The sequence below is a fragment of the Benincasa hispida genome, chromosome 3 (genome assembly GCF_009727055.1).
Source record: "Benincasa hispida cultivar B227 chromosome 3, ASM972705v1, whole genome shotgun sequence".
Classification (NCBI taxonomy): Eukaryota; Viridiplantae; Streptophyta; class Magnoliopsida; order Cucurbitales; family Cucurbitaceae; genus Benincasa; species Benincasa hispida.
The window spans coordinates 72,514,047-72,527,833 of record NC_052351.1 but is presented as its reverse complement, the minus strand read 5'-3'; the positions used below and the strand labels follow the sequence as shown (position 1 = coordinate 72,527,833).

At 37.9% G+C, this 13,787-nt stretch overlaps 1 protein-coding gene across 1 annotated transcript; it reads left to right on the top strand.

Annotated features, from left to right (window-relative positions):
* The first annotated feature begins 1,586 nt into the window (after positions 1-1,586).
* LOC120072543 (pentatricopeptide repeat-containing protein At2g13420, mitochondrial-like) lies at positions 1,587-3,284 on the top strand. Its single transcript, XM_039024931.1, has one exon. The coding sequence runs from the start codon at positions 1,630-1,632 to the stop codon at positions 3,139-3,141; it is 1,512 nt and encodes a 503-aa protein (XP_038880859.1). The 5' UTR covers positions 1,587-1,629; the 3' UTR covers positions 3,142-3,284.
* The last annotated feature ends 10,503 nt before the right edge of the window (positions 3,285-13,787 follow it).

Genomic DNA, 13,787 nt, shown 5'->3' with positions numbered 1-13,787 from the left:
CCTATCCATGAAGCTCGCCTGGGTAATTTCAACCTATTTCTATTATACCTGGTGAAGACCTGATGAAGTCCGACTAGGCATCTTAAAAAATTAGTTTTTCCGTCTTTTCTTGTTTCTTGTTGTTTTTAAATTTTGTTTTTTTAAATATTCCCATTCATTGATCAGTTCTTATCCCATGAAGCCGGCCCGGGTAATTTCAACCTATTTCCATTATATCCTGTGAAGACTCGATGAAGTCTGATCAGGTATCCTAAAGGAATAATTTTCCTATCTTTTCATTTTTGTTTTTTTTTTTAATTCAAATATTCTTCTTTATGGCATTAAAAAAAAAGAAGCAAGCAAACATCAATACAAGTAAATAAATTCTAACGTGAAAAAAATGATTTAACTAATCAATCTAAGATGAAATACATACTTCTTACGGAGTGTACAAAATCACAACTTCGTGAAGTAAAGTTTTGGTTGAAGTGAAACTTTTTGTTATGGAGATAATTTGGTGAAGAGAACTTTTTGTGAATCACAATTTTGTGAAGATAAGTTTTCGTGAATGAATTTTTTTTATTGTAGGATGTAAAACAATTAATTTTGGTAGAACATTTTTTTCTGAATATAATTTTTTTTTTGTTGTGAATTGTATAACAATTCTTTTGTTGCTGGTTATTTGTTGAATTTAAAATTAATTTGATAGGTTAGTTGTTGAAAATTAAAAGTAAGAATTTAATAAAAGGGGGCATAAAAGTAATTGTACATAAAAAAAAAATTTATGCTTACATCATTTTCATCATCAAAAGGGTAAGAAAAAAAAACTTATTTTTCAAAAAGAGGTAAAAAGGCAAAATCAAACATCCAAATGATCATTTTTGTCGATTTTCCTTGGGGTGGGGGGGGAGAGAGAATTGAGCTGCAATTAATAGAAGAAGGTGTAAATAACATTGTGATGCTACCTAGTGTTGGCCGAAGCGCCTCGCAAATTTCGAGCATCCAAAGTGACCTCAAACTTTTTGAAGCGTTGCAAAGTTATCTCATAGTATCGCGACATTTGTTCTCTGCCTTGCAAGGTTGAGTGGAGGTATCACAATGCTACCCCATAGATTTAGAGGGTTGGGATGCTCCCCAAAAGCATTGAAATGCTCCATACTTCTCCTTTTTTAGCTTTTTTTTTAGCCTCGATTCATACTCTAAGCTCTATTTTCATGATTCTTGCCTCAAAAGTTCTCAATTCTCATTCCTTAGCTTCACTCTTTTACAAACATTAAAAACAACATCAAAGCATACAATTTAAGCAATAATTAGCCCAACTTGAAGTCCTAAAACTAATACATGTTTATTTCATTCCACAACACAACTCTTCTGTGTTGAAATCTCTTGCGAACAAATGTCTAGGATTGATTTTAATTATAAGAAAAGTGATTTTATCTATTTGAAAATTAGTCTCAAATATATCCTTAAATTTTCACGAGAAGGTTAGAATACAATTTTTTTTTAAAAAAAAATTAAAACTTATCTTCAAAATTTAAGCTTTGACTTTAAAAAAAAAAAAAAAAAAAAAAAAAAAAAAATTTCAAGTTTTGCCGTTTAGTTTTTGCTCTCTTCTGCCTTGCGAAGAGGGGTTCAATTCAATTCCATTCAATGGCTCTTAGAAAAGTTCATAGCTTTTCTCCTCTCCCTTCAACAATTTCCTACGTCCGCTTTCTCTGTTCTCTTCTTCCCCAAATCGAAGCCTCAAAAGATGCGGATTTGGTTTCTCAAATCCTCATCCACCATCACAACCCCTTCCACTCCATGGAATCCTCCCTCCAACTCCATTCCATCTCTTTCTCCTCTCACCTCCTCGATCAAACCCTCCTCCGCCTCACCCACCACTCCAAAATCGCCCTCTCCCTCTTCCACTACGCCAAATCCCTCCCCTTCAACCCCATCTCCACTTCCTCCTACAACATTCTCATCGATATCTTCGCCAAGGTTCGCCAATTCGACGCCGCCTGGCATTTGATTCTTCAAATGGACCACAAGGGCACTGACACTTTCCTATTGCTGATTCGCCGCTTGGTTTCCGCAGGTCTAACTCGCCAGGCTGTTCGAGCGTTTGATGACATCGAGGGGCTTACTGGAAATAAGGTACGAATCGATGAATTTTGCTATTTGCTGGACACCCTTTGTAGATATGGGTATGTGAAAGTTGCGGTGGAGATTTTTAACAAGAGGAAGGGGGAGTTTGGTGTTGATGCGAAGATTTATACGATTTTGATATATGGGTGGTGTAAGATTGGCCGATTTGAGATGGGGGAGAGGTTTTTGAAGGATATGGTGGGGCGTGGGATTGAGCCGAATGTGGTTACTTATAATGTTTTGTTGAATGGGGTTTGCAGGAGAGCGAGTTTGCATCCGGAGGGGAGGTTTGAGAAGACGATTAGGAATGCAGAGAAGGTGTTCGATGAAATGCGGCAGAGAGGGATTGAGCCTGATGTAACGAGTTTCTCTATTGTCCTTCATGTTTTTAGCCGTGCCCACAAGCCGGAGTTGTCTCTTGATAAGTTGAAGCAGATGAAAGAGATCGGGATCTCTCCCACGGTCGCAACATATACTTCGGTTATCAAATGCCTCTGCTCTTGTGGGAGGCTTGAGGATGCTGAAAACTTGGTTGAAGAAATGGTGAGAAGTGGAATTTCTCCATCTCCTGCAACTTATAACTGTTTCTTCAAAGAGTATAGAGGTAGAAAGGATGGGGCTGGTGCTTTGAGGTTGTACAAGAAAATGAGAGATGATTGTTTATGTGCTCCTAGTTTGCATACCTATAACATATTACTGGCCTTGTTTCTGAATCTGGACAAGAAGGAGACTCTGAAAGAGGTGTGGAATGATATGAAAGAGAGCGGTAGAGGGCCAGATTTGGATTCATATACGACGATGATCCATGGGTTGTGTGAGAAGCAGAGATGGAGAGAGGCTTGTCAATTTTTTGTTGAAATGATTGAAAGGGGGTTTCTTCCACAGAAGGTTACCTTTGAGATGCTTTACAGAGGGTTGATACAATCTGATATGTTGAGAACTTGGAGGAGATTGAAGAAGAAACTGGAAGAAGAGTCTATAACATATGGTTCTGAGTTCAAAAATTATCACATTAAGCCTTATGTAAGATGATGATGATGATATGCAAGTAAGGTGTAAGATCTCAAGTTTGTTGGTAATTTAAGTTCAGTATTTTGTAAAATTTGATAATACTTTGAATTTTGGAAGTTAATTGAATTACAGTAAGGGGATAATTCAATTTTACTATTTGTTCAGAAGGAAATTTTCAAATTTAGATGTGATTAAAGTAAAGTTTGGGATTTATGTCACATTATCTCAATTTTATTTTAGTTCGGTGAAATTGAATTAAAATTTGGGAGAGATTTTTGGAATAAAATTGAATCAGCCAATCAAGATAATTGGTTTAAATTACTTTTTCAAAAAGTTTTGGATTTTTAAATCCAAAAAGATTTAGAATTTGAAGAGGAAAAGGAAAGGGATTGAAATATATATGTGTGTGTGTGTTGAAGTGAAAGAAAAAGAATTTAAGGTGAGTTTCATGGCTTTATTGTGGAGTTATGACGTGGGGTTGAATACCCATGAAGCTTTTAGGAATTTTGGTTAATTGGATTTAGACATAAGGGGATTAATTTAAATTTTGGATTCATCATTTTAGGCCTTGGTTGCTAATTTAACCTTGAATTTATGTTATAGGACAAATCCAAATCTTTTAAAACTTTTAAAGAAATTAATTTCGTGGACTTTTATTCGTGGCTAAATTTGAAGTAAGTAATATTACTACTGGAACTGCTTATGTGCCAGGCGATGAAATTTAAGATTTAGTCTGAGGATTCTGAGGTTGTCTGTATCGAAATGTATGGTGATAAATAAGTTGATCTCATTATGTTTTGCAACATGTTATGAATGCTAGCATGAACTGAGTTATTTTCTGTTTATAAGATTGGCTAGGATGAACAATGAGTATGATGATGTGTATTTGCATGTTTGTAGGACTATGTTTTATGATGCATGTTATGTTTATGATAGTGATAGTTACCCTTACCCGTAATTAAATACCCACTAGAGGTTTGTGTTCCCTTCGGGATTTCATCAGAGGTTTGTGATTCCTTCGGGATTCACCAGAGGTTTGTGTTTCCTTCGGGATTCACCAGAGGTGGTGATCTCCTTTGGGATTTCACCAGAGGTTTGTGTTTCCTTTGGAATTCACGAGAGATTTGAGGGTACACCTAATTTACGGTAGAATGGGTTCAACTATTCACTAACTAGTCGTCCCATGGAAACTAGAGGGTTATGCACACCCCACTAGAGAGTGGCATCTAGAGGACGTGATTTATGTCAAGGGATCCAGTGAAAACTAATGTGATGTAATGTGATGTGATGCCTTAGTAGACGTGATTTATGTCAAGGGATCTAGTGAGAACTGGCCTTTAGGTACATGTTAGGTTATGACACCCAAATTCAGAGTAAAAAGGAAGGTTAGAGGAGAGGTTCAAGACCCACAAGTGCAGGATCCACAAGTTCAAGATCCTTCCGCATCAAGAGTACAGAAGGGTGGAGCCGATGGAAGTTAGGATGTCTCGGTAGCTCCAAACCCACCTATGACTCAAGTGGATGAAGAGACAATGGAAGAAAGAATTGGGGAAGCTATTACATCATCTTTAATGGGCAGGATATAAGAATTGATCCGCAATGCAATGGTAGGGCAGGCAGCTCAAAATCAGACTCAACAGGAACCGATATCATCGGTATAGGTGCAACCGGTCCAACCACAGAACCAGAACATGTAGGACTTGTCTCTCGAAGCTAAGCACTTAAGGGATTTCAGGAAATTTGACCCTCGTACCTTTGATGGGTCGTTGAAGGATCCTATAAAGGTAGAGATGTGGATGTCCTCTATTGAAACAATTTTCCATTACATGAGGTGTCCGAAGGAGCACAAGCTCCTGTGCATAGTTTTTATGTTGACAGATAATGCAGAAATATAGTGGCGTTCAACAGAGAAGATGATTGACACAAGTAGAGGGCTTGCGTCGTGGGATCAGTTTAAAGAACGTTTTGATGAAAAAAATTTCTTTGCCAACACTCGGTATAACAAGCAAGCTGAATTCCTGAATTTGAAGCAAGGGGTTATGTCGGTAGAGTAGTATGAGCAAGAATTTGACAACTTGTCCCATTTTGCCCCTAAGTTGGTTGAAACAAAGGTGACAAGGATAGAAAAGTTCATTCAGGGCTTGAGGAACGGATTACGAGGTATGGTTCATGCTCTTGACCTCAAAACCTACGCCGCGACATTGCGGGCAGCCATAAGGATCAACGCAGATTCCCAAGAAGGGGATGAGTACAGGAAGTCGTTGGGGATTAGGACCTTCGCAGGACAGAAAAAGAAAGTAGAGGAGAGGACTTCGGAGCCTCGGCAAAAGAGTCAGAACACAGGCAGAGCTCCATGTTAGTGGGGGCAACAGGGCTTTCAACCTGTAGCTAAAGAGGATAAGTCGATCAGTTCGATGTGTGGTGCACGTCATTGAGGACATTGTCTAGCCAGAACTAGAGGGTTTTTTTTTTTTCGGTGTGGCCAGAGAGGGCACATGTCGGAGAAGTGCCCTAAGAGAAATGCATATGAAAATAAGAGCCAGGCCGCGAGCTCAGATCAGGGTGGTTCAAGTCGTCAACAGCTGCAGGGTAGAGTGTACTCCACCACTCGACAAGAGGCTGAGAAGTCTGGTACAATTGTGACAGGTACGCTCCCAATCTTGGGACACTATACATTGGTTTCATTTGACTCTGGTTCATCTCACTCATTCATATCGTTTGCATTAGTAAAACATGTCATGTTAGAGTCAGAACCCTTACAGTATGTTCTTTCAGTTTCCACTCCGTCAGGGGAAATCATGTTAGCTACTGAAAAGATAAAGGCATGTCAGGTAGAAACAGAAAATCATACATTAGATGTGACCTTGATAGTTCTAAACATGCCTAATTTTGATGTGATATTGAGCATATATTGGCTAGCTACTAGTCATGCTAGTATAGATTGCTTCCGCAATGAGGTTATTTTTAATCCTCCTACTGGGGCCAGCTTTACGTTTAAAGGGGATGGGACTGTAGTTCTACCCAAAGTGATTTCAGCTATGAAAGCCAATAGGTTGTTTAACCAAAGTGCCTGTAGTATCTTGGCCAGCGTGGTTGACACTAGAGATGTTGAAGTCTCCTTGACCTCAGAGTCAGTAGTGATAGACTACCAAAATATTTTCCCAGAGGATGTCCCAGGTTTGTTGCCGTATCGGGAGATAGATTTTGCTATCGAGTTGGAGCCAGACACAACTCCTATCTCGAAAGCTCCATACAGAATGACTCAAGTGGAATTGAAAGAGCATAAAATTCAGTTGCAAGAGTTCCTGGATAAGGGTTTCATACGCCCTAGTGTGTCATTATGGGGTGCACCAGTACTTTTTGTGAAAAAGAAAGATGGATCATTGCATCTCTTCATTGACTATAGGGAGTTGAATAAAGTGACGATCAATAATAAGTATCCACTTCTCAGGATTGATGACTTGTTTGACCAATTGCAGAGAGCTATAGTATTATCCAAGATTGACCTTTGGTCAGATTATCATTAGTTGAGGATAAAGGATATTGATATACCTAAGACAACTTTTTGTTCGAGATATGGACATTATGAGTTCATCGTAATGTCGTTCGGTTTGATGAATGCTTCAGCAGTATTTATTGACCTAATGAATAGGGTGTTTAAGGAACTCCTTGACACTTTTGTGATAGTTTTATAGATGACATCTTGGTTTACTCCAAAACAGAGGTAGAACATGAGGAGCATTTATGAAAATTTTTGGAGACTTTGAGGATGAATAAGTTATATGTTAACTAAATGCGAGTTTTGGTTGAGGCAGGTGTCCTTCCTAGGACATGTGGTGTCAAAGGAAGAAGTCTCCGTTGATTCTGCAAAGATTAAGGTAGTTATGAGTTGGCCTCGTCCAATCACAGTCAATGTGGTGTGCAGTTTCCTGAACGCAAGCTACTATTGGTGGTTAGTGAAGGATTTTTCTCGCATAGCCACTTCCTTGACTCAGTTGACTAGGAAGGGAGCTTCTTTTGTCTGAAGTAAGGCTTGTGAGGACAATTTCCAAGATCCCAAACAGAAATTTTGTTTCACCACCAATTCTTACAATCCTAGATAGATCAGATGGTTTCGTCATCTATAGTGACACCACCAAGAAGGGTTTGAGGTGTGTGTTAATGCAGTAGAGTAAGGTAATTGCTTATGCCTCATGTCAGCTAAAGAACCATAAATAGAACTACCCTACACATGATTTGGAATTGGGAGCAATGGTTTTTTCCCTAAAAATCTAGAGGCAATATTTATATGGAGAGAAGATACAAATTTTCACTGACCACAAGAGTTTAAAATACTTCTTCACTCAGAAGAAGTTAAACATGAAACAGCGTAGGTGGTTAAAGTTGGTGAAGGATTATAAATGTGAGATTTTGTACCACCCAAGAAAGGAAAATGTAGTGGAAGGTGCTCTAAGTAGGAAGGTAACCCATTCGACAACCCTAATTACCGGAAAAACTCATCCATGTAAGGACTTTGAGCGGGCTAAGATTGCAATAGTAGCGGGGGAAATCACCGCTCAGTTGGCATAGTGTTTGGTGCAATCGACCTTGAGGCAGAGGATTATTAAGGATCAAGGGGGTGATCCTTACCTGGTTGAGGAAGTTCGCAGGGTGGAATCAAGGCAGGGTGGTGAGTTCTCTGCATCTGCATATAATGGTCTTCTCTATCAAGGACGCTTGTGCGTACCAGTGAACAGTGACCTTAAGAACGATTTGTCGTTGGAAGCTCATAGTTCCCTATTTTCGATACATCCTGGCAGTACTAAGATGTACCAGGACTTCAAGCGTTGTTATTGGTGGAATGACATGAAAATAGAGATAGTTGAGTTCGCCAGTAAGTGTTTGGTGTGTCAGTAAGTGAAAGCCCCGAGGCAGAAGCTAGCAGGTTTGTTGCATCCTTTAAGCGTACCAAAGTGGAAGTGGGAGAATGTGTCTACGGACTTCATCGTGGGGTTGCCTCAAACAATAAAGGGCTTTATTGTAATTTGGGTTGTAGTAGACGAGCTTACTAAGCTAGCACATTTCGTATCGGGGAAGTCTACTTTTTCGATGAATAAGTGGGCGCAGATATACATGAAGGAGGTGGTGAGATTGCATGGAGTACCTGTGTCCATTGTGTCAGACAAAGACTCTCGTTTTACATCTAACTTTTGGAAGAGTCTTCAAACAAGGTTGGGTACTCGATTGGATTTTAGTACAGCTTTTCACCCATAAATTGACAGACAGACAGAACGTTTGAGCTAGATATTGGAGGACATGTTGCTTGCTTGTGCAATAAAGTTTTCAGGGAGTTGGACTCTCACCTGTATTTGATGAAGTTTGCATATGGAAAAAGTTGCAGGTCTCCTTTATGTTGGGATGAGGTGGGTGAGAAAAAGTTTCTTAGACCTGAGCTAGTACAAACTACGAATGAGGCAATGTAGAAAATTAGAGCTCGTATACAAACAACTCAGAGCAAACAAAAGAGTTATGCCGACGTTAGGCGTAAAGACCTATAGTTTGAAACATTGATAAAGTGTTCTTGAAAGTGGCACCTATGAAAGGTATGTTGAGGTTTGGAAGAAAAGAGAAGCTAAGTCCACGATTTATTGGGCCTTTCGAGGTCTTGGAGCAAATTGGCCTTGTAGCTTATTGGTTGGCGTTGCCACCGTCCCTCTCTTCGGTTCACAATGTTTTCCATGTTTTGATGTTAAGGAAGTATGTGGCAGATCTATCCCATGTGGCGGACTTTGAACCTTTCTAGTTGAATGAAAACTTGAGTTATGAAGAGAAGCCTATAAGAATCTTGCCAGGGAGGTGAAGACCTTACGCAACAGGGAAAGGGAACTTGTGAAATTTTGTGGCAGAATCACCAGTTCAAGGAGGCTACATAGGAGCAACAGGATGAAATGAGAGCCCAGCACTTGGAGTTTTTTTCGGGAATGAACTTTCGAGGACGAAAGTTCTTTGAGGAAGGAAGAATATAACGTCTCAAGTTTGTTGGTAATTTAAGTTCAGTATTTTGTAAGATTTGAGAATATTTTGAATTGTGGAAGTTAAATTGAATTACTGTAAAAGGATAATTCAATTTTATTATTTTTTTAGCAAGAAATTTTGAAATTTAGATTTAATTAAAGGAAAGTTTGGGATTTATGTCACATGTCAATACTAGTCTGATGATTGTTAATGTAAGTAAACTTCATGAGATGAAAATTAGAGCCCCAACTCCTCGAAATCTCCCACGCACAAGCACATGATATATTCTCTAATTTTTGGTTCAAAAGCTCTATTTGACCATCGGTTTGTGAGTGAAAAGCTGTAATAAATTTTGATTGGGTATCTAACACCTTCTAGGAGACTCTTCCAAAAATGGATGTAAAATGTGGGTCATCATTTGACATAACTGAAACTAGTAGCAAAAGAGGTTTGTGTTTAGGGTTTAGGGTTTCACCAGTACTTTCGGGATTTCACCAGAGGTTTGTATTTCTTAGTACTAGTACTAAGCATTGGGACTCTCATTTTAAATCAAGAAATATAGGCTGTAGGACTTTTTGGATTAGTGATAAATGTTGGGAATTTGATTTTAAATCCTAAATTATGGTTTATGTATAGATTTGAATCTTTGAGTGAAGTTTAGAATAAATTTGGAGCAAACAAAGCGTTTGGAATGTTAATTCAAGTTTCAGTTGGAGATTAATTTCTTGGATTATTTTGGAATTTCAATCTTGACTTTCTACTGGTTTGCCTTCGAACCAGTCTTCCCCACTAGTTGGATTGTTTACTTAAGACTACATGGACTATTTCTTGAGATTGTTAAGACTGATTTGACTGATTATTCTAGACTGCTTGGACCGATACATTATGACTGATTAAACTACATGATTTTAATAGCATTGACTGATTGGATTGGACTGTTTTGTCTATGATGATTGTATCGTTGACTGAGGATATATATGAAATTTTACCCCTAAGTTAAACGACTGTAAAATATAGCATAGAAGTTATATGAAAACTGATGCATGCTAAGTTATAGGGTTCCTATTAGTTTTTCTTATCTGGGCAGGTGTACACATACAACTGTATATGTGCAAATTATGACTAATTCATGTTCCTTCTGGTTCATGTCTATGACTGATTTGTGGACCTTTGGGTTACACACTATGACGGATTCATGTTCCTTCAAGTTAATGTCTATGACTGATTTGTGGACCTTCGAGTTACACACTATGACTAATTCATGTTCCTTCGGGTTCATGTCTATGATTCATTTGTGGACCTTTGGGTTACACACTATGACTAATTCATGTTCCTNTTCATGTTCCTTCGGGTTCATGTCTATGATTCATTTGTGGACCTTTGGGTTACACACTATGACTAATTCATGTTCCTTCGGGTTCATGTCTATGACTGATTTGTGGACCTTCGAGTTACACATTATGACTAATTCATTTTCCTTTTGATTCATGTCTATGACTGATTTGTGGACCTTCAGGTTACACACTATAACTGAATTATGTTTATGATTGATATGTGCCCCCTTCAAGATCACTATGACTGATATGATAGGTGTAAACCGATGCCTAGATAAACTAGCTATCGGGTAACCTAGGGCCCAATAACATGTCACTTATGGGGAATTGTTATACTCCTCCTTTCTTCCTTTATGTTTTTCAGGGAATGACAGGAATAAGTTGGTGAATGACAAACGGGACCTATGATAGAGCCATATGGGGACGAGAGAAATTGCTTTCGTTCAGTTTATGTTTTTGGTCATTTGATTGTTTTGAAACTAGAATTTAATGTCAGACAAAATATTCAACATTTGAATGTTTCCTTTGTAAATATTTTAGGGGCCCCAAACAAATGTTTTACTTATTTGTTATTTATTGACATTTTAATTTATTTTGGAAAACTATCTTTATTGTTTTGATGAATTTTACTTCAATGGTCAAAATGTTTTGGGTTTTAAATGTGTATTTAGTTGTAATGGCCCTTGTCAAAGTACTTGAAAGGTCGGGTCGTTATAGTTTTTCATTTCAGGGAATTAGTTCCTGGCGGTAACTAGAAGTTGGGGAGATGACGATGCGTGTTGGAACTGGGCACATCGTCTCAGCTATGGCAGTGGGAGAGCTTAGACTCTGCTTATAGAAATCTAATATTTTATTAGATAATGTATATGTGGTTCCAGGTTTGCAAAGGAACCTGGTTTCTGTAAAATGTCTTCTTGAACAATAGTACTCTCTTAACTTTCATGTGAATAAAGTTTTTATTTACAAGAATGGAGTTTTAATTTGTTGTGCTAATCTTGAAGATAATTTATATGTGCTAAGACCGTTAGCAACTAAAGCCTTCCTTAACACTGAAATGTTTAAAGCTGCGGTAACTCAAAATAAAAGACTAAAACTTTCTCCTAAAGAAAATGTCCATCTTTGGCATCTAAGATTAGGACACATCAATCTCAATATGATTGAGAGATTGGTCAAGAATGGACTTCTAAGCGAGTTAGAAGAAAATTCTCTATCTGTGTGAGAGTCATGCCTTGAAGGCAAAATGACTAAAAGATCTTTTATTGGAAAAGGTCATAGGGCCAAAGAACCCTTAGAACTTGTACATTCAAACCTCTATAGTCCGATGAATGTTAAAGCAAGAGAAGGGTTTGAATATTTCATCACTTTTACTAATGATTATTCAAGATATGGGTATGTTTATTTAATGCAATAGAAGTCTGAAACTTTTGAAAAGTTTAAAGAGTTTAAGGCTGAGTTGAAAATGCATTAAATAAAACAATGAAAACATTTCGATTTGATCGAGGTGGAGAGTTTTTGGATCTTACGATCCAGAATTATTTGATAGAACATGAAATTGTATCCCAACTCTCATCACTTGGTATACTTCAGCAGAATGGTGTATCGGAAAGGAGAAATCGAACCTTGTTGGACGTTGTATGGTCTATGATGAGTTATACATCCCTACCAGACTTGTTTTGGGGTTATGCAGTATAGACTGCAGCATATATTTTGAACCGTGTTCCATCCAAAAGTGTTACCAGAACACCTTTGAAATTATTGAATGGTAAAGGTAGTTTACGCCATTTAAGGATCTAGGGTTGCCCAGAACATTTGCTTTAGGCAAATCTTAAGAAACTAAAACCTCGTTCAAAATTGTGCCTATTTATAGGCTATCCTAAAGGAATGAGAGGTGGTTACTTTTATGATCTAAAGAAAATAAAGTGTTTGTGTTGAAAAACGCTACATTTCTAGAGGAGGACCACATTAGGGAGCATAAACCCGATAGTAAGATCGTGTTGAATGAAATTTCCAAATAAACTACTGAACCTTTAACAAGAGTTGTTGAAGAACTAACACCTCAACAAGAGTTGTTGAAGTTGGATCATCTAGTAGGTCAAATCCACCTCAAATGTTGAGGGAGCCTCGACGTGGTGGTAGGGTTACGAACTCGTCTGTCTGTTATATGGGTTTAACAAAAAAAAATCCTAGCTATGGTAGCTGACGAAGATGTTGAGGATCCATTGTCTTACAAATAGGCAATGGAGGATGTTGATAAAGATGAGTTGATTAAAGTTATGGATCTCGAAATGGAGTCTATGTACTTCAATTCAGTTTGGGATCTTATAGATCAACCTGATTGGGTAAAACCTGTAGGTTACAAATGGATCTATAGGAGAAAACGTGGTGCTGATGGGAAGGTGCAAATCTTCAAGGCTAGACTTGTGGCAAAGGATTATACCCAAGTTGAGGGAGTTGACTATGGGGAGACTTTCTCACCTGTTGCCACGTTAAATTCTATATGAATTCTTCTATCCATTACCTCATATTATGACTATGAATCTGAAAAATAGAGGTCAAGTCTGCCTTTCATAATGGAAATCTTGAGCAGATCATTTATATGCAGCAACCTCGGGGATTCATAACCTAAGGTCAAGAGCAAAAGCTTTGCAGGCTTAATCGTTCATCTATGGATTGAAGGAAGCTTCTCGATTTTGGAATATAAGATTTGATACTGTGATCAAATCTTATGGCTTTGATCAGAGTGTTGATAAGCCTTGTGTATACAAGAGGATCATCAATAGTTCAGTAGCTTTTCTAGTGTTGTATGTAGATGATATTTTACTGATTGGGAATGATGTAAAACTACTGACTGAAATTAAGAATTGGCTAGCGACCCAATTCCAAATGAAAGATTTGGGAGAGGCGCAGTTTGTTCTAGGCGTACAGATCTTTAGATATCAAAAGAAAAAAACACCAACCCTGTCTAAAGCGTTGTATATTGACAAAATGCTTGTCAAATTTTTTATGCGAAACTCCAAGAACGGTTCGCTACGTTTTAGGTATGGAGTTATATTGTCTAAGGAACAATGTCCTAAGACACCTCAAGAAGTTGAGAAAATAAGACGAATCCCCTATGCATCGGCTGTTGGCAGCCTGATGTATGTGATGTTATGTATTATGTTGGGATTGGTGTCCAAAATCTCTTGTATTCTCGTAGTTTGTAAACATTGTATAAACAAATTACTATTAATAAAATAATTGTTATTTTATGAGCATACGCTCAATCAAATAAACTAAAATCCTAGGTTATTTTATGTAATTTAAACATATATGTAGAGACATACGAGTGGATCATGTTTC